The sequence below is a fragment of the Ips typographus genome, linkage group LG6 (genome assembly GCF_016097725.1).
Source record: "Ips typographus isolate SLU linkage group LG6, UJ_Ityp_2.0, whole genome shotgun sequence".
Classification (NCBI taxonomy): Eukaryota; Metazoa; Arthropoda; class Insecta; order Coleoptera; family Curculionidae; genus Ips; species Ips typographus.
The window spans coordinates 4,642,550-4,664,101 of NC_138427.1; the positions used below are offsets into that span (position 1 = coordinate 4,642,550).

Sequence of the window (21,552 nt, forward strand, 5' to 3'; positions counted from 1 at the left end):
CACACGCTTTTTAGGCAATTTTTAACAGATTTAGACACTTTCCTTCTTAAGACCTATGTCAACAATTTTAACATAGTTTGGACTGTTGGAAAGATTGCTTAGTCAAATTTAAACATTTTCAGATATTCTCAAACATGATTTAGACACTTGACAACGAGTATAAGCAAATTTAGTAGCTTCATAACCTGCTTACACAATAACTGACTGTTTAGACTATTTTGAACAATTTTAAACATTTTCAAGAATAATCAAGCAGTTGACTACATGTTGTGTCAAACTTAAAATTTTATCAAACTGTCTACACAATTCTGAACATGTTTAGACACTTTCCTACTTGTTTTTGGCCTTTAACAAAAATTTTAACCAATCTTAGAATGTTGGAGAGATTGTTTAGTCAAATTTTCACATTTAACTAAGCGTTTAGATAAGAGTTTGGTCAGATTTAATAAACATTTAAACAGTTGACAACATATTTAATAAAATTCAGTAGCTTTCTATACATGTTTAGACACTTTCCTACTTGTTTTTGGCCTTTTGACAACAATTTTAACTAAGTTGTCTGTTGGAGACTAGGTTTAGTTATATTTACATATTTAACTAACAGTTTAAAATAGTTCGAAGATTTTTCAACATGTAAACATCTGACAAGATATTTAATCAAATTTAATAACTTTATAAACTGTTTAGACGATTTTTAACATTAGTTTTAGTTTATCTAACTTGCTTTAGACCTTTAACGACAATTTTAACCACGCTTACACCACATTTAACTAACTTTTTAAAAATCTGTTTATGAAAGTTTAGGTTAGAAATTCTAGATAGAAGTTAAAGGAATCTACTTAGTTAGAGTTACTTTAGAGTGTAATCCTTTCTTTTTATTTTGGTTAGATATTTGTTTCTCTCTGTTTAATTTAAAAAATTTAAGGCTTACTAAACTTATCTGCACAAATATTTGTTTAATATTTGCTGAATATGCAAAATCCGGTCCTGATATTAATCTTTTCCGCATCATGCATTACCATCCCTTCGTGCTAGGAAGGGCGGCAACGTCGCCCCAGCCAGCGGCAACAGCAGCGCGGCCATATCAGTCTTCTTTCACGGTGACAGTTCGTCATTTGTCAGTGTCCGTGGCACAGTTGGTGTCATGTGGGACAAAACAGCATCGGAAACCATCAGAATGTGTCCTGTTTTTATTTTAGGGCCGGAAGCCGGGTTATGATCTAAACGCTAGTCGAGGGGACGAGCTTTGTAGCGACCCGGAGCCCTTCAAACCACCGATGCCGGGGGTTTGGGAACGAAAACAACAATAGGGATTTTTTTAATCCCTCTCTTTAAACTCCCCCCCCCCCCTAGAGCCGGTTCCTCCATCGTCCTGTGATGTTTGTTGAAATTTTTACGTTTTGCATAATGTTCAGTTATGAAAAGGGTGATTGACAGTGACGAATTGGTACGTTATATTTGTCAGAATTCATTTCACACAGACAAATTGACTCTATGGGACTTACAACCTTATACGAATGATTGTGAGGAAAATTAATATTTTGGGAAATACGTACTGAAAAGTAACCATATTAATATAAAAACTTTTTTTACGTCTTTAATTAACCATACCAAAATCAAACCAATTTAAAATTACGTCACTGTCCTCTTATGCCAAGAGTTATACGAATATTGTCCTTAAATTATAATAAATTTGTGAAAATACTTGTGGCAAGCGAACCAAATAGGTGTCAATCTCATCAAACGTTTTACATGTGTTTTAATAATTAACTACATTTTTTGAATTTTAGGAATATATTACTTTACTAGTGATTTTCTATTGACGTTTTTGGCATTTACAAATTAACTCTAGCGGCATCTGACAAATATCAACAGTTTTTTGGTGATTTTAAAATTTCTCAATGCTTCTGAAAATTTTAAGAATGTTTCTAGAGATATCTGAGAATATTGAAAGTGTTCTTAAAGATTTTCTAGTTTAAGTTTAGTTATTAGAGGTGTCTGGTATTTTTAAAATTACTTTAGGAATATTTGGCAATTTTTTAAGATTACAAAAAATTATTCTACTATTTATCAAAAGATTCTTGGAGGGTTTTCTTGGTAGTTTTATCTCCTTCTGACAATTTTAACAATGAAGATCTCTGGCATTTCCAAAGTGATTCCAGAGACATTTGCCAAATATCAAACAATTCTTGAAGGTTTTAACTAAACGCCGTTTATGAACTGTTTTTGAGTGGTTTACAAAGTATTTCAAAGATTCTGGTATTTCTTGCCTCTGGCAAGATATTTAAAATTGAGTTTAGTTTTAGTGATATCAATGATCTTCCTCAACTATGATTAATTTTCTTATTCCCTCACATTTAAAAGTATTAAGTATACAAGAAATGAAAATTGATGATTCCTCAATTATTATGATAGAATTTTTTGTTGTAATAGCAAAGCACAATCGAATGAAAATAAATTTGGATTAGGCATTCGAAACCCGGGATGCCAGAAATTTGATGATGATTAATGATCGCGAGACGTTGTTTTGGCAGACTAATGATCGGCTGTTCACTATCGATTTATTAACTACAAATTGTGCTGTTTCAGAGTACAAAGGCGCCTGCCAAAATAGTTTGATGGGAAAGTCGACGAACAGATGTTTTCACTTTTCAGGGGGCACCGCAAAAGTATAATTGATTTCGGACGATTTTTCATTATCGTCGGTCGTGATTAATGACGTTCCGTTCTTCTTCAACCAAGTCGGAACGAACGAAATAATAATCATATCGAAACGCAACAGCAAAGTTTACAAACTCCGATGGAAAAGGGTCGAAAAGTTTCGTTTGACGCTGTCACGTAACTAGGATGTTAACGCGAAGAAAGGAGTTAATTAAAATAAGACGGAAAGAGCCCGGGCTCAGTCTACGCCATGATTAATTCTGCACAAGAAGATTCCTATCTGAGACACACGAAATGACAATGACGTCTTGGAGGATCCATTAATTTCGTCCTGATTTCGAAGAAGGCGGAACACATTTTCTTGTTTGGTTAGATTAAAATTGTCTCAGTCATCTGATAAAAGTGTCATATGTGTAGAGATGGCCCAAGGTAATTTTCTCCAGGAAGGATCTGAAGCATTGTCTTCAAATTTCGTTAGCGCAAATAATTTTTTTTTTTACGAATTAGTAACAAACTATTAAGGGTCGGTACTTTCACCACTGGATACATTTTTTCTTAAGATAATTTCTATAGAAATTACGGAATTGACCTGCAGTAGCGTCTGATTTTACGGTTTCCATAGAAATTATCTTTGGAATAAAATTATTCTGAAGACTGGCCCTTAAACGAAAGAAACTGATCTTAGTATAATTACTTGTCTATCAATACGTCTAATTTAAAAACATAGCTAGAAAGTTGCTATAAATAATATTGCTTAAAATTTCCTCTAAAATCCAAAAATAAAATGAAAAGTATGGTTTTGCAACAATTTAGACAATGGATTTTTGGACGAGTGATGTATACGTTTTAAACTCACGCCAAACCTTCACAATCCGAAAAAATGTTAGTTTTTCAGATTCTAAAACACCTTTTCCACGTGGAAAAGCTGGAAAATTATATTCAAATCAACGTTGCCAAAGCCACAACTCTTGACTGCCAACGTCAAAAAGCTTAAGAAGCTTTTGTGTGGTTAGAAAAACGTGGATTACTTGACGAACTGAACTAGCTATGACGTTTAATGACAGGCTTATCTGACAGCTGTCAGAACTCATTAAACAGTGCCATAAAACTGTAAAATGATCACGCTGGATCTCTGTGAAGTACAGCCAGCAAAGTATTAAAGTGTTCTTTAACTTCTTAAATATCAAGTTTGGCTTCATGAAGATTTTTAAAAGCAACTTTCAGTGTAATTCCTTAAATTAGCAACTATTTCTAATTTTATAGTTTTAGATGAACGGGTTTCGACAGTTATGACAGCTGTCACGTGGCGTAGAAAACGTATAAAACTGTTCCTTAAAATGTCATAAATGTCAAGTTTGAAAATGACTACTTAGGGTGTGGTTCCTCCAAGAAACACATCTACTTGGAATTTCATACGTTCCAAATTCCATTGCCTGAATTGTTGCTTATGATGTGCACTTATTAGCCTTTTCTTCACTATTCTCGAAAAGTCCTAAAATTCCTTAAATTCTCTTGGCATTTTCTACAAAAATTAACTTTTTCGTCCCTACATGTGTTTAGTAAAAAATAAACCTTAGACAAACAAATTATACAATAATTTGTCAAATATTTTGAAAATTTTTTAATATCAACTGGCAGTTGGTTAATAGCAATATTGAAACAAAATGTATGAAAGTGTCTTGTTTTATAATTTAATATTTTTTTAATGTCTTCCTTAATTTTACACTATTATTCACAAATTGATTTTTATGCTAAATCCCTATCTGACTGTATTTTTAGACTAACAAAGCATTAACCAAAATTATCAACAAATCATAATTTTGGTTCCATTTAAACACACTGCATAATCGTTTTAAAACAAATCGCTTTATAAAAGCGAAAAGAACAAGCAAAAATTGCATTAAACGTAACACAATGAAACTGATTTTAATTAATTTTCCTGCAAATTGAAAAGGCACATCAGGTCGTAATCAAAATCAATTTTTCACTGCAACACCTCCGCTACTATCAGCTGACGTAACAGCCCGGGCAGTGATTAATGAATCGAGGTAAAGTAATTCTTAACATGGTAGCTGAGTAGGCGAATTAATTCAGTTTAATCGGATTGATAAATATCTGAATCGAGCACTTAAAAAAATCAAAAACCTTCTCTAGTGTCTATACTAAAAATATATGTCTCCGGTTCCCCAATAAAACGCACCTTGTGTGTATGTATACATAAAAGGTAATTAATCAAACCCATATAAAGTAAATAGAGGCGGCCATAAATCTTTCAAATAAAAGTGTCAGGCCTTTTGAAGCTCTCGCGTTTATAAATAATTTAAATTTAGTGGTAAACAGCGAGGAGTTGATTAAAAACGAATCGAAATATTTTAAACACGTTCGCTTGGGTTTTGGGGCCGTTCTGTAACGGGAAAATGGGGCTTCGAATGTTGTTTTGGGTTCGAAAGGTATTACGTACGTGTTTTGTAAGTTTGATCAGGAAATGCAAATTGTGAACGTTATTTTAATTACTAGAACTTCTACAGACTTGTTGTTTTGTTAGAAGTTCAACATTAACCGCAAGTATTTTATTTTATTTACTATTATCGCAAAATATCATGGTGCAAATAATGTAAAAAATTATTTGACTATTTAATCGTAATAAATAGAGAGTTCTGCCAACTTATAACTTTACCAGATACTATAAGTTTTAACCTACAAACCAATAGTTGTTAAAGCTACTACATACATACATAGTTTATGAAAATAAAATCAAGCTACTAATATTTGTTTCGGATTTTAAATCCGTTCTATAGATTTGAAAAATCATCACATGATTTTAATTTGGCTGACCCTGTATATGGCTCCAACTTTGAATATTACTCCTTTCAAGTATTTTTATCTACAGCAAGTTTACATATTCAGTCGTTTTGGAGATATCAGTTGGAAGATGACAGATTTTGGAAAGTAACAGCTTCCAAATGAAGAACAAAACGGCTTTGACACAATAAATATCATATTATTTTCACTTGGTACATCTAAACCTCAATAAGAAAAAGTAAAACATGTTTTGCTGTAGTAAGTTCAGTAAAGTATGCAGATAGAAGAAGAAAATGCTTCATGAAAAATAGTTGGGAAAATGAGGGAGTATTAAAACTATATACAGAGTGCATCAATTAAAAACTGTCAACAAACACTCACAATATAAGGAAAAAATTGGAAAATAAAATTCCCTTTTTTAATCCACAAAACTGGTTTTGGAAATAGTCAAGACAACCAAATGTTTGGTAATCTTTAGCTCCCTGTATATTCAAAAGTCTTTTTGTTAAGTAGTTTTGTGTCTTTTGTTATAGAATTTTCAGTAAAAAGTTATTATGTTTGTAGACAAGCAAAAACCGAAAAAATGTCTGCAAATTTGTTGCTCTTCATTCCAATACATTTTGATAGATGGAACCTTTTTAGGACATTCGTTATTGTGTCACATAATGGATCGGTTTTCCAATTTTTGATCCAAAAAAAAATACATGGTGTTTCAAAAAGGTGCACTTTTTTATAATTCATAGTCGGTTAAGACATTTCGACGATACAGAGTGTTGAGAATGATCAAACATTTTGATGTCTCGATTATTTCCGTGAGCAGTTTTATTTTGTTCCCTCTTCTTAATAACTAAAACAGGTTTTTGAAAATAATATCAGTATAGGCAGGTATTGTAAAGATAATTAACACAGTACTTAAAGTTGATCAATTTCAGATCAGTTTGAAAACTTTAAAGTAGATATTAGCCGTACTTCTTTATTAGTCTGTTTTGTAGAATATTTTGTTTGATGTTATTTAATTTGCCGTTATTTTATTCCACAAAACTGGTTGTTGCTATACACTGACTTTACGTTCTTGTATAAACATGTAATAGTGATGATGAATAAACTGAATAACTAAGAAATTGTATCCATTTTTACTGTTGTGGTACGCTATTTATAAGTACTAGTTGGCTCTTTTAACAAATAGTTTAATAATGGAATACACAGAAATAAATACACGGAAACTTGTAACAATTAATCAGGTAACGTCAGTAGGTACTCTTATACTTTGTATTTAAACGTTGCTTAAGGCAAATACTGTTAACGTAGTACGAATTAATGCCCAATATAATAATTTTAAAAAGTCATTAAGTACCTACGTAATGGGCGTAATATTTGAATAGAATGCAAAAAATATGACATACTATTTGATAATTTTAAAAATTCTAAGTCTAACATAACAAAAATTAAATAAAAAGGTTTAAACTTTATAGTAACGAGTTTAATAAAAGTTTTCGTGTCGTGCTATAAAACATGTTATTTGGCAACATTGTACTCTGTGGACTTGACTTTGAGGTTATAAATCAGCTGATAGATGCTGTCAACGGTCAGACAGCCATAGCCAATAAAACTGCTGAAAGTCGTCTACGTCATACACGCGGCAAATCCATTGATTTGAATTTATTAACGCATTTTCAAAGTCCTGAAAATTACCAATAGACAAAGCTTTTCGATTTATATGTATTGAAACGCAGTTTTAGATTGTGTGAGAGACCATTTTCAATGTATATCAATAGTCAAAACTGGGTCAACATCTTAGTAATTATACCTCGAATGGTTTTAAGGTTCCAACATCTGGATGATTTAATGTTTTTTTTTTAAGAGCACATATGGCGTCTGTCTCAAAACTGAAAGATATTCGGATGGAAGCTAAACAACCTGCTGTATTGAGTCAATGTGTTTTCAAAATACTTCCTTTCTTTCTGGGTGAAAAATAAGTAAAATGTTCTACTCTTGGTTGTTAATAAATCTAGAAAGTGAATAAATCAAAGTAAATTTAGACCATTAGCGTTGCATAATTTTATCTATACGAACGATTAATATTAATTATGCTATTAAATAAGTAAACATTGATAAGTGGTTGTTGACGGCTTGCCCGCGAGGGAATATTCCCACATTTATTTGAAATTGTGGCATAACTCTAGGGCGTTCAACTTTCCTTGATTGGAATAACTAAATCGCTTTAGTGTGCCCCACCTTTCTCACCTTGAAATCTAACCCACACCCATGGTTGTTAAATTAGTTTAGTAAATTGCAACTGGGGTTATCTGGTTTTAAACTTGGCTACTTACCACAAATCACCATCACAACAAAGCAAAAAAAACACCTCAAAGTTCCATATAAGACGAAGTGATCCCATCGCCTTCCATCAACCCAACTGGCTAGTTGCGAAAGCTACCGCAAGGACCAGCGGCGTCGCCACTTACCAGCGAAAGCTTGCTTTTAGTAGTAAAATAACCCATTAAGCTCCCACCAATCCTAGGTTTGGGTTAAGGCCAGGGGCGGCCCGAACCGGATTTTGACAAATGTATGGGCTGCGCCAAGTTGACGTCCGGTTGACAGTTACTAAGCGGTTTAGGAGGAGCGTGCGTGGGCCGGCCTTAATCGAAATGGCCTCGACGCAGATCCGGAGGCGCCAAATTTAAAAGCTCGCATCTCGATCGCATCCGATCGATATTTCGAGGGGATCGAGCTTTAGTTTCAATTTTGTTTGCTGTTTCTAAATCTTTACGTGGAACTATTTTGAAATGCAGAATGCAGTGAATCAGGATAGGAACCAAACACAAACATACTACTACAATATTGTTTTTTCGATTTTTATTAACAAACTTAAAAATATAATACAGATTTTACCTTGAATCTAATCAGAAATAGTTAGTCCCTTACTTAGGTTTGGGGCAAACTGATCACCCTAATTGTTCTTCCAATTAGATATTCTTTCTTCACTTCCATCTATTTTTAAACATGATTGTGTTTAAAAATTAGTTACTGATCTCGAATCTTCCATATTTGAGCTTGCAGTGGACATAAGTTTTCGGGATGAGTGTCATGAACTTATAGAACCTAAAACAAAGGCATCAGGATCAAAAATACAGTTTTAGTGTAGTAAAAACAGCGATGAATATGAATCCAAAATATGATTAAGCAATGTTGAGTAAAAATTAAAACAAGACAAGAGATAAATCCAAACTAATTTTATAATAATATATATAAAATACGAAATTTTATAAATAGTTAGGGATTTTTATGCAATTATTCAAAAACAACTAAAAATTTTACATACTCATATACTACCTACTCCACTGTTATAGTTTAAGGAAATAGATTAGTTTTTTATGAAATGTTTTGCAAGGTTATACAAGTGAATTAAATGTGTATTTCCTTTTCCTATCATTGAAAATATACTGAGAAAAAGGATCTTATTAATCATGGTCTTTCTCGTGTAGGACTCTGATTGTGTTTTATACAATTTTTGAATGGAATACATGCAAATAGTTAAAATAAGTGCAACAACGTCAAACACCTATTATATTATTTTTTTACTGATTAAGCTGTGGGTGTTAAATAATTATTTTAACTTTACTATTGATTAAATAATTAAATAAATATTGAAATATCTCAAAAAACATTGCAACCAAACAATAATAATAAAAAAATTATTAAAATACAGTAAACAAAATACAGGAAGATATTATTTTTTATCAGAATAATGAGAAATACATATTTTTAAAATTAAGGTTTAAAGTCCTTAAACCCTGACAGTCCTGACAAGGGACTGACAAGGGACACCTGAAATAATTTTTTTTACCAAAAACTTTTTTTTTTAGGTTTCGAGCTTTGTTTTGTTTTTGTTACCTAAGTGCAATATATTTGTCAAAATAGATATCTACTTTAAACAGAAATTGTCACCACTACTAAGCCGAAGACTTGAAAGTAGCCAGTTTCATTGGCAACAATTCTTAAAACCCAAAAGTATTTTTATAAAATTAAAATTCTTCAGAAACTGAATGAAGCTTGTAAATATAGAAAACGCCCTAGATTTTGTAACACTTCAATGTTACTAAGCTGTGGAATAAATGATATGTTATTGGTTAGATAACACATTGGATGAAGGAATGCTACATCCAATAAACATCAATGTTTGAGCAAGATTGAGTAAATTTTTTCCATGAGAAATCTTGCAGGAAGAACCATCTCCAATTCATCTACTATTTCCTGATACAACGAATGTCGCGACTAAAAACATCTGGTTTTAACGTTCCCTCATGTTGCAAAACCTGGTATTTGAGTATTTGGATGATATATTTTCAGACAGATGAATTGGAAACAGGAAATTCTTTTAACGGCCTCTGATGTATTTCTTTTTTAAGTAATTAAAAAGCAAAGTCTTTAAGACAAAATTGATGGAAAACATTGAAGAATTTGTTAATTTCCATCGATGTGTCAGTTCGTTAATTTCTGCATTTCACAAATTAGTTGAAATTATTTATTTTAAGTCACTGAAAATAAAATTTTGACATCGTTAGGCACTTTCAACTAAACACGTTAAAACTTCTCTTGACCATGATAACTATCTAGAAGTAAAAAGACTTTTTAAGGTTAACTCCATTAAAAAGAGGTCAATGTAAGAACTTGCAATTCCTGCACAAAAAATCATAATTGTGAAAGTCAAACGGAAACGAGGACCTACTCAATAAAGCCGGAATGAAAACTTGATTATCAGCTGTTCATACTAAACACTTATTCGGCCATATATTTCAGAGATCCCAGTCAGGGCCGCAAACAGCTTTATGGAAAATGCCGGGGTGGCGCACATAAATCAATAAAGTTGCCCTACTCCATCTTTTTCTAGCACGTGCCGGGATATTAGCCTCGTCTTTCTCGCATAAAACATTTTTTTTTGCGCGAGTAATTTTATTAATTTTTCCCGATTGTTGTTACGCCAGGCTGGCATTATTAATTTGTGACAACAAAAAGTCACTGCCATCATTAAACTTGGCGTTTTTATTTCGATAATTTAAAACAAATTGCCACGCATTATTTTTAATACGATGCCCATTAAGAAAAGTACGCTTTACAGCACCGCGCCATCATCTTTTTTCAACAGAACATTTTCTCTCAACTGAATAATGTGCTCTGTATTGGTCTTCAATAGTGAACGTTAACCTGATCAGCCGCTTAATGTTTTCTTTTCAGGATAACGTCCCGTGTCGGCCATTGGTGTCAAGAATAACTCAATAGGGATGATTAAAAACCAGATACCAGTCTACGTTTCTTGGCGGGGTAATTATCGACCGGTTTCCTACCTTGAGGCTTCTCAGAGCAGAAAATTAACAATTTTTTTTTTCGGGTCAGGGCTTAGCCTATCGGTACAATCAGGGAGCAGCCAATGTGAGTGCCGTGTAAAATACCACAAGGCGATTAAGGCATATTTTTAGATTTGTCATGGTAAATTTTTGATAGGGACTGCCAAGCTTCGTAAATGAAAGATTAGGAGCGTTTTGATTGAAAGGGCGTTGCGTGATGTTTTTTACTTTCAGTTTTATGACCCTGCCTGACTATTTTACATAATAAAATAAAGTCAAAACTATTTTTTTACAAAGCTAGAAGACTTGTTTTTTTTTTCAAATGTTAATACAAATTACACAAAACACATACTTTCTTAACAAGATTCTAACAACAAACAAATAGGTCCTAACACTCGTGTTTAAGTTTTTTTATCAATTCAAAGATTATATTAAAACGCTATTGCATTTAGAGGCGTTGTTAAAGAGTTACAATGCAAAAGAGGGTGTAAATATTTAGTTTGATGTAATTTATTATTTAATAATTATGTTAATTGCATTTCCGAAAAAGAAAGAGTTTTCTAAAATAGAAAAAAAAAGGTATAATTCTGCCATTTGAGAAAATAATTATTAATAATATTATATTATTGGTATCGTTATGATGCTGTAAAAAGACCTTTTCAGAGATGTAATTTTCCGCTATGCCATATTTTTATTAAAAAAGTAAGTTTATGTCATATGTCCAAAATGACAAGTAAAAAAATAAAATAAATAGACAAAATTTGGGTTCTGCTAATTATTTGGTTTCCATAATTTCCATAAATCGGTTTTAAATTGGTCTTTTAAAAATGCAATTTTTTCCTTATTTAACCGACTTCGTAGCTCTGCTAGTTTTCGAGATTTCTCTACTAAAAATAAAAAAAGTATCCTGTTTAGTTTAACAAAAAAATTAATATAAAATCCACAATAAGTGAAAAAGAAAAACTAATTGTAAACATCTGCTATAACCACTAAAAGAAGTAGCAATCAAAAATGAACTATGGCAAAATAAAATACTTCCGAAATACAAACAGAGGAGAATTGTCAGATTAACTACTTTAACTATTCAAGTGACTCTTATTGCTTATTGTCTTCAGATGGAAATGCAAGTAATTTTGATTTCTTCACATCGAAAAACATTAAAACTAAAAGAAGCATTATTTTGGTTCAAATTTGCTTGTGATTAAATATTTAAAAGTTAAATCATGAAACCTTGCTCAGCTATAAAATAGTGCTTTTACTCCTAAGTCTATGCTACATGCAACATTTGCGTTAATCAGCACAGTGTGTTATAGTTTGTGATTGGTCAAAAAGACAGCTTTCAGCTGGCTGCTTTTACTGGATCAATCACAAACTACATACGCACAGTGCTATGTGATTCACCACTAAGCTTACAAAAAACTAATTTAGAGAATATCAATTTTTATCTACAAAAAACAGGGTTATAAACCCTTTTACTTATTTTGTTTTTCGGTTTTTGTGGTCATTACATTCATTTAAGTAGTTGCAATAAATAATACATTACAAACTACCTACATAAGTCAGTAGCAAAGTGTTAATGTTAGTTCTATTAATAGCCCCCTTTCTAAATGAATTTGATCATTAAGCTCACTTATTAATCAAATATTGATGGACTTATACGCAATTATGTTCTAATGTAGCAGGTGAATGTTTGTATGTCACTTATTTTTTCACGTGTATAAAGCAGTTATGGACCTTTCTATAAAAAATACTCATACTACGGCAAGTAGTTTTTAACAGACTCTTGTAAATTGCTTATAATATCCTTCCACATGCATTTTTATATCTGATTATAACACACCTGCATTCCCCACGGGCAAATTAAAGCAGAAAAACCTGACCAATTGCGTTTTAAAACCTTCAGCTAATTCGTCGCCACTCGATTCGCATGCCTCGTTTCGGCATTACACCACCTTCAAAACAAATTTCTCAATAAACATTTAGGTCTCCCTGAAAGCGTTACAAAACTCATCCACTTGAATCAAAAGTTATGGGCAATAACAAGTGGCCTCTTAACGTAATCTCCTCGTAAATCACCGGGAGGGCATATCGCTCCTCTCGCTTGCCAGCACTGGTGCAAACGTGTGCAACGAGGAGCGAGCATGGCCGTATCACAAAGAGGAGCATAGAGACGAATGGGCCAACATCCATAAATCCGCAGATGATGATTTAAGATATGGTGTTGTATTTTTCGCCATTTAATGGAGTGTTTACAAGGTGTTTTCGTGTCGTTAATGGTATGGGTTTTGTGTTGAATAGATAGGAAGCCAGTGACGATGGCTCAATTGTGTTTAATGCTCTTTTTAGAGGGACTATTGTAATTTGTAATTGTCAGTAATATAGCAAACATGGGATATATACGTAATCGAAGGATTAACATGGGGGGGGCCTTTGGTAGCTAAATCCATCAATCATTATGTCAAGTTCCAGTAGAGGCGGAGCCCATACGGATATACTAACCAATGATAGTTTTACGACTGAGCCATCTTAGATTGTCAGTTTTGTTTTGATAAGGCAAACCTTGAATTTTTTTAATTATGAGAAAAATTGTGTTTGCTTCTAATAAAATGAATTTTTGTTTTGTTCATTGCTTGATTCACAAAATAATTAACTAGCTAAACAGTCTTATTAAAGGTTTACAATTATACAGTTCATTTATATGAGACAAAATAAGCAAAAAATCCTGCATTATTTAGCGCTAATTATATGCACGCTTTATTAATTAATTGATCCAAAAAGACAGCTTTTTTTGGAAAGGTTTAAAACCTAAACCAACTTGAAGCTAAAACTAGTAAACTTTCAATTCTAAAAATAAAATGACAGCTATTGTAAATTTTAGTAGATATCATTCACCAAATTTGTCAGGTTATAGACTTGCGATGTTAGTAGGGCTATAGTTGGTAAAATGTTTTGCTAGAAAGGAGAAGTCCCATTGCTAATCATAAATGCTGCTTATTTCAAATTTGAAAAAAAAAAACAAAGAAGAAGGCATTATTGATTTCAACAATGGTGTGAATGATGGAGCATTATATGCTTAAATTGAGTAGTCCTTCTTCTTCTTCTTCGGATGCTATCCACTAATGGATGTTTGCGATCACATTTTCCATCTCCTCTCTATCCCTTGCGGTATGAATTAGGGTCTGTATGTCATTCACTCCTGTCCACTGTCTGATGTTCCGCAACCATGATAATTTCTTATTTCCTATTCCTCTACGGCCCTCTATCTTACCCCCGATCAACAACTGTAAATACTCATACTTTTCGTTCCTCATGACGTGCCCCAGGTATGCATTCTTTCTCTTTTTGATGGTAGTTATCAATTCACGTTCTTTGTTGAAGCTGGACAATACTTCTACTTCTACGTCATTCTTGCAGTCCACGGTATCTTGAGCATTCTGCGGTATAGCCACATCTCGAATGCTTCCAATTTGTTAATTTTGTTGACTTTAAGGGTCTAACCTTCCATCCCATAGAGAAGTACCGACTATACATAGCACATCAAAAATCTCAATCTCAAGATCAAAGACCGAGCAACTAAATACTCTTCTCAGTTTGATGGAGGTCCAGTCTTCAGATAACCACATGCCCAAGTATTTAAAATTACTCACTCTGTCTATTGATACGATATCTGTCTGTTAACTGTGAGTTTTCAAACGCATTCAGGTTTCTTGTTATTATCATAAACTTCGTAAAACGTAATTTTGTAAAACCTGTATATGTGTATTATTCTAAAATTTTTTTTTCTAAAATGTTTATTTACGTTTCAGAGATCTGCCGGAAATGCACGACTGAAGGATGTTCGGAAGAAAATGAATGTGTTGTGGGTGAGTAAAATGTCATGTTTAAAATGCGCATAAGGTGACTAAATGGTAAAAGTTAGACAATAATGAAATAGTTGGACATAATTTACATTACATTTAACTTGTATATTATAGAAAAATTTGAATACTTTTGGCTTGAATGAATTCTAAATCTTTAGTTTTTCGTAGAAACTATGAGTGATGAAGTTAAGATATTTCAATATGTGACTAAATTTGTTACAACTAAACCAAATTTACCAGAGACATTTGTTTAAACAGCAATAAAACAATTTGGTTGTGGTGTGTTACTGAGAATATTTGAAATGCTCTTCCTGCTGAAACTTTCATCTGATGAGCTCAAAACCTAAACTTTTGTGAAAAAGTGCCAAAGATTAATCATTTTTGAGAATGTACTAACTTAGACCATTTTAAACATATAAACGCCATTACCAAGAATCTCCACAAAATTGTATTGTATTTGCTACGAGATTAGGTGCAATTCAGATGAGACAAGACGCAATTAGTTCTCATGCTAAAGATCTACTTGCCACTGTTATTACCTTAACACTTCAATATACAAAAACTGTGTAGAACTTGTTTGTTGTTTTTGGACTTCTCAAACAAAACCAAGTAAAAACTGAAAATCATCAACAATTGTAATCTTCTAAGGTATGAACTTTTTACTCATCAAACACCCCAAAGTTGGTGAGCATTTATGCCCCATGAATACACTATAAACAAACTTGGTTTAAATTACTGATAACTGTTAAAACTGTATTAAATTGAACTTATCTGCATGCATTATGCACCAACTCCTGTTACACTAATTATTAAAATTAACAATATCTAATTGGAAAGAAAAACAAATTGCCACTAGCTATTTAACACTATAAAAGCTTATATTACTATCTGCCACGATACAGCAGCCAACAAATTAATTTCTAAGTAGCATTTTGCATGCGATGTAATATTTAAGTCGTTAATGTATTCCAAACTAACACAGCTTCAAAGCTATTCGCACGTTTTTTACTACTTATTTCAGTAACTCTCCTGCTTACCGCCATGTTTTAATAATAACACGTGTAGTGCAAGCGTTCGTGTCGTCTCTGCCCTTTTTTTCCTTCCTGTTATCTTTATTTCAGCTTTAAAATACATCTGCAATAAAATAATTTTTAGAATTCTTAAGTCTATGAAGGGAACATGTTTAGACACCTGTTTTCTGTCTGTATCCTGGCTGGTGCTTTATCAGTTTGGTCCTCCAGGTTGCAAATTGCTGCGGTTGAACAGTAAAACAAAAGAGTAGATTTACAATATTGTTTATTTATACATATATTAATTATGTATATAAGATGAAATCCACAAGACAAAATCCAAATATTAAAAGTATTTAGACTCAAAATATAATTTATATGAGGTTAAAATTATATTTATAAATTTATATTACAATAACATGTGTGTCATTTACAAAATAAAAAATAAAACAATTTTTATTCGAAATTAAGGCGTAGCATGTAAAACGTATAACTACTTATACTAGAATATTACACCACAGCACGAATAACTATTTACGAGTAGTCTAATGAAAGTTTACGAACAATTTACCGAACTTGTCTTTTTGAATTAGGTGTGTAAATCAAAATTCATTTATTTTTTTATTGAAGTCAGCGCAATTACGACTTAACAACCAAAAAGACAATTTCCATACGTTCATATCGTAAATCCACAATATTTTCCAGGTAGGTACAAATGTACAGGCAACCACGGCATTGAAATTTATTTTTATTAAATAAATACGTATTCGAAATGGAAATAAACTATTGTGGATGTCGCTATGAAGAAAATAAATCCAAAAAAATCTAAATTTGTACATTTCGCATATAAATAATACATTTCTAATCGTTAAGTCATGCGTATACTTCAGTTTGTAACGAGTTTTTACGTATCTTGGTTTCTTAATGATAATAAAGTTTCACTTATACTTTTATAAAATATAATTTAGATTTAGAAATAAGTACGAAAATGGACGTAATTATTCTGTAGAAACGTCACAGAAAAACTTACGTATCTCGAGTATTAATTTGTATCAACAATCTTATTAATAAAGAGTTTAATTGGTTTCAACCTCAATTGAATAGGATTTAAGTAATTTCAATCTGTTTGTGATTTAAAAAGGTATTTGGTATTTAAAAAATCTCCAAAATAACTCAGCATTAAACTAACTTTGGCATGGGAGTGCGTAATTTATTAAAACATCGTATATTTCATATCCTTTCCATCCGGATAACTATGTACAGTATTCTTTCAACCAAATATACATAATATAAAGTGGAATATCTACAACTTTTTAGGTAAACCGTTCTACTTACTTTGTCATACGTATGTCATAAAATTACACATTTTCCCTAAACATGGACTTTGTCAAAAATGAAATGTTTAGAGAAAAGCTTTTGTTGGCAGAGTGACTAACCATAGACTTTTTGAATAAAGCGTCATCAAGTTCACGTCCAAGCCTACTATATGTACAGCAACCAACAGCCAATTGAAAAATAAAACAAAAGTGAAAACTTTACATTAAAAAATCAGTTAGTCTTTGCTGCGCCATTTTACGAAAATTGCACGATTCACTGGCCTCTTAATTTTAGAGTTTTTGAGAGTCCGTTTGTTAAAAACATAAAACAACAGCGGCTGGTAAAGTAGCCCAAACACCTCAAATAAAACCCATCCTCCACTAAACTAAAGTGTGAGGAGTATCACATTAAGTTCTACTGCAAGGGAAGCGACTTGGTCGCTGTAGAGCTGTTTTACCAGTCCGCAAAGGGTTAAAATAAAGTTAGAAGAATTAAAAAAATAATAAAAAAACGGGCACGGGACCTTAAAGGTAATAATAAAAAAATCTATTTTATCTACAATATAAATAATAAATAAAACTATGTAAAAACGCATTTTTTAACTTGGAACTAAGTATACACAGAAAAGGAGGTCATTACGGTTGTAAAGTAAATTTTGAAGGGGCCGAGAGCCCCAAAAAGCCAAACCATGACAAGAGGGTGAACCCCCCATTTAAAAAAAAACAAAATGCAATGACTACGAGGGTTTATTAAGGTACTCTGTTCGGTTCACTGACACCATCCCCATTTTATTGAGGAGAACCCTGAGGACTGATGTCATCGCCACCCCCTTCGGAACCACCCTCCCCTTTGGTCTTGTTCTCTTTTTTCCATTTCATCCGCCTGTTCTGGAACCAGATTTTGATCTGTCTCTCCGTCAGACACAGGGCGTGCGCTATCTCTATCCTTCTCCGCCTCGTGAGGTACCTATTGAAGTGGAACTCTTTCTCTAACTCTAACGTTTGGTATCTCGTATAGGTTTGGCGACCGCGTTTTCTTTCTGAAATCAAGAAAAAAAAATTAGTAAGTGTTTAGATTAGGCCGGTGTGATGTATAAACTAAACTGCTCATCAAAAAGAATGGGACAGCAAAATTTCAGTTTCAGTTTCTTCAAATTGAATCCCTCGATTTTAATAATTTTTTTGAGGATTAAAAGGTATTTTCTTTAGAGGATCAAAAGGTTTTTACGGATCCGAGTGTACAGGGTGTGATTGAGTTGTAGTCAAAAAATAAAAAATTTGGTCTAACGGCATTTTTCTCAATTTTTTTTCGTTTTCAAATTTTATTGCGAAATTTCAAAAATGTCGTGTGTGATCGACTTTGTGTTTTTACTTTCACTTACACTCACTATTCCACTGTGGGAATATGGACTACTTCTTAAATTGGGCAGTTTTAAGTGTTTGTTTATCCCGAATTTCTTCAGCAAAAAATCTAAAGAAATTGTTGAATTTAAATAAAGAAATGTAAAAATAAACCATTTTTGAAATTTATCAATAAGTTTTATAAACGGCACTTAATTGCCAAACTGGTGAAAACGTCTAGATGTATGAATTGGATCATTAAACAAATAGTGTGCTTCTTTATCCAATATCATTTTTTTCCATTAAAATCACTGAATATGCCAAGATTTATGGTTTTTGCAATAAAATTTGTAAACGGCCTTTAATCACCAAACTGGCGAACACGTCTAGAGGTATTGTCCACAAAACTCGATTAAGGTTATTTTAAAAAACAAAAAGAAAAATTGCGAGAAATGGCGTTAGACCAAACTTTTCATTTTTTGATTACACACAAGATAACTCATCAGAAAGAGCAAGAAAATACCTTTTAATCCTCAAAAAAAAATTATTAAAATCGAGTGAATCAATTTAAAGAAACAGCCGCTTAAAAATGACCAAAAATTATGCTGTCCCATTCATTTTGACGAGCAGTTTATTTTTAGTTTTGGTGAATGGCCACCAAAATTTCATAGTTGGGTCATTAAAGTTTATAATTGGCCGCCACTAATTGTCTATTAATTAACTTTTGACTTGTTCACACGGTTTCGGCGTTTCACCGAATGTTTTCTGACCTAGTTCGTTTTGATAAGTTATATGGGGAATTATTTAGCTACGCAACTGCTAACACACAATTCAATGTATTCTGTCAAGGTTAGTGACTTTTCATGATGCAAAAGTGTATTATAACAATAGTGGAAATTGTTTGCTTCCTAGTTTTGAAGATTCCTGAAATTGTAATTTTGGGAATTGTTTTTTTCTGCACGAAAAAATTACGAAAAACAGTAAATTATTGAAAATTTTCTTTTACAAGTGGTTTCAGAATTTTGAATATTTCTTCTGTTTTTTCAAATTTATGGTTATACAGGTTATGGAAAATGCTCACATTTCTGAAAATGTAGGCGTCACTTTCATAAACTTTGGGGTAAAATTATTATTATTTCCTGCTTAGACTCCAAGAATGAACCAAAGAAAAGAACGAACCCTAATTACAGGTTGCAAGGTCCTTTGACGCCAATCACACAAAGCTCTAGGCAATCACAGAGCTTGCATCGGAAAGATAATGAGTTTATAAATGTGGCATAAATCATTCTAGGTCCCTTCTAGAGCGAATTTCGAAACAACCGGCCACGTAATAATTACAATTAGTTCGGGTTTAATAAGAAAACTGTCGAAGATTCTTAGCGGCCGCGTTGATTGTGATTGATTACCGTTAATCTCTCGGCGAATTAACCTTCACGTTTTCGAAATTACTACCGGCATCTTTGGGTAGGAAAAAATTAATTGAAGTCGTATCTAAGTCGACTCTGTTCTATGTCGGGTAATTTATTCATTGGCGGGGTTTCCAACGTTTCAACTACCTCAGTAATGACCAAACGAAGGGTTGTGTAGTTATGCCTGTAATTGGTTGTTTGATGAAGCTTGTTGATTGGCGATGTTGGCGAGTAATGGTGTTAAGCACGTCTGCGTCTGCTTTAGTAGAAAATTAAACATACCAAATAAATTTAGCGTTAGTTGAGATATTAACCAATTAAGTTGTAGGTGATTTTTGCATACATTGTCAAAAAAGTCAAATGAACATTGCAACAACAATAAACAATGAATATTTGATTGATGTAAAATATCACTTGGTAGATCACACACAAATCAACGAAATTAACATAGTGACATGATATTTCGTGTTACAAATGACAGAGTTGGAGGTGTTAATGGTGAAATCGACTTTTTTCGTTTCATATCAATTTAACTCAGGAAACTCATACAATTTAACATTACGAGTACTGGAAATTGATGTTCTAAATGAGGTAGTTAAAAGTCAAAGTCAAGAGTAATTCAGAAATTCTTAATTGCAATTCAGAAAGTATCTCAAGTGTAATTCAGTTTAATTTGTAACCTACTTGTGTTATGTTTTTCATAACATTCATTGTATTATAAAGTATAGTAATTTATTAAAGTGCCTTGGAGTTTCAGTTTTGGTAATTTTATCCTCAGATAATGTACTTTATGGAATTGCCTTTGAATGTTCTGAATTTCATTTGATAGTTTCTGAATTTAAATTGATTTTTTCCGAATTGCACTTGATAGTTTCTGAATTACAGTTGCCTATTCTGAATTACACTTGATGGTTTCTGAATTGCGGGTTCTTATTCTGCATTACCCTTGACCTTTTCTGAATCTCACTTGGCCTTTTCTGAACTACATTTGGAAATGGTGTAGTATGTTTGCAAAAATGGTGTAGCAATTAGTGTGGTCTCGCATGAAAAATTTTAAATTGATTCCAAAGATTAAACGTTATTTTTGACAGCTAATAAAATAGTTATTTAAAATTTTTAGGATTCTAGACGAAAGTGTGATATTCCAAGTTCCGTTAAGGTTAACATGTTTCCTGAATTTGACTTGTCCCTTAAAACATCACTTTGTATCAACAAAAAAAGAGAATTGCTGTAAAAGCTATCTTCAGCAGGGTTTTTTGAAAACAAAAAAAATTCAATTGTTATTTTGGCTGAAATTATGCAGAAATATTGAAAATGTCGTCATAATGACAGATTTGGAAGTGTATACTTTATCGTATATCTTTCTTCATGGGACATCCTGGTATAGTTTTAATATTAGTCATTGTAAGACCTAAAGTTTTTGTTTATGTGAATACATTATCTTTTTGACACAACTTAGGACATCTTCTTCTTCCTCTAACTCTTTCATATAAATGAAAGGTTGATTTCTCTCTTATGCTAAAATTCTACTAAAAAAATATTGCTTAAACATAATTTAATGTTTTAAGTGAAAATATGTATATTACTCGCCCACCACCAGTACAGACGAATTTGGCCATGTAATCCGCCAGCAGAGTTCAGACCAGGTGAGTAGGCAGGCTAAGCATATTAATAAATGTCAAACGAAACTGGTAATCTAAAGCTCGGATCTGAGCAAAGGCATTTTGCAAAAACGTTGCTCTTATAAATAAGGACTTAATGACTACATTCTGGATTTTTGCCTACCCATGGCGATTAGTCATATCGCG

At 32.4% G+C, this 21,552-nt stretch overlaps 1 protein-coding gene and 1 long non-coding RNA gene across 13 annotated transcripts in view; one reads left to right on the top strand and one right to left on the bottom strand.

The window, feature by feature from the left end:
- Window positions 1–21,552, top strand: part of LOC145730270 (uncharacterized) — a 243,325-nt gene that overhangs the window by 69,694 nt on the left and 152,079 nt on the right. Inside the window, exon 3 of one of the 2 annotated variants that reach the window (XR_014178576.1) lies at window positions 14,615–14,671. This is a non-coding gene — a long non-coding RNA (uncharacterized LOC145730270). Of the gene's footprint in view, window positions 1–14,614; window positions 14,676–21,552 lie in introns of both variants that reach the window. The other variant, XR_014178577.1, reaches the window with a different exon arrangement.
- Window positions 15,948–21,552, bottom strand: part of Antp (homeotic protein antennapedia) — a 141,902-nt gene continuing 136,297 nt past the window's right edge. For all 11 annotated transcript variants that reach the window (XM_081981386.1, XM_081981384.1, XM_081981387.1 and 8 more), the window contains one exon: window positions 15,948–18,034. In XM_081981386.1, the coding sequence (XP_081837512.1) occupies window positions 17,784–18,034 (251 nt within the window). In that variant the 3' untranslated portion in view covers window positions 15,948–17,783. The remainder of the gene's footprint in view (window positions 18,035–21,552) is intronic.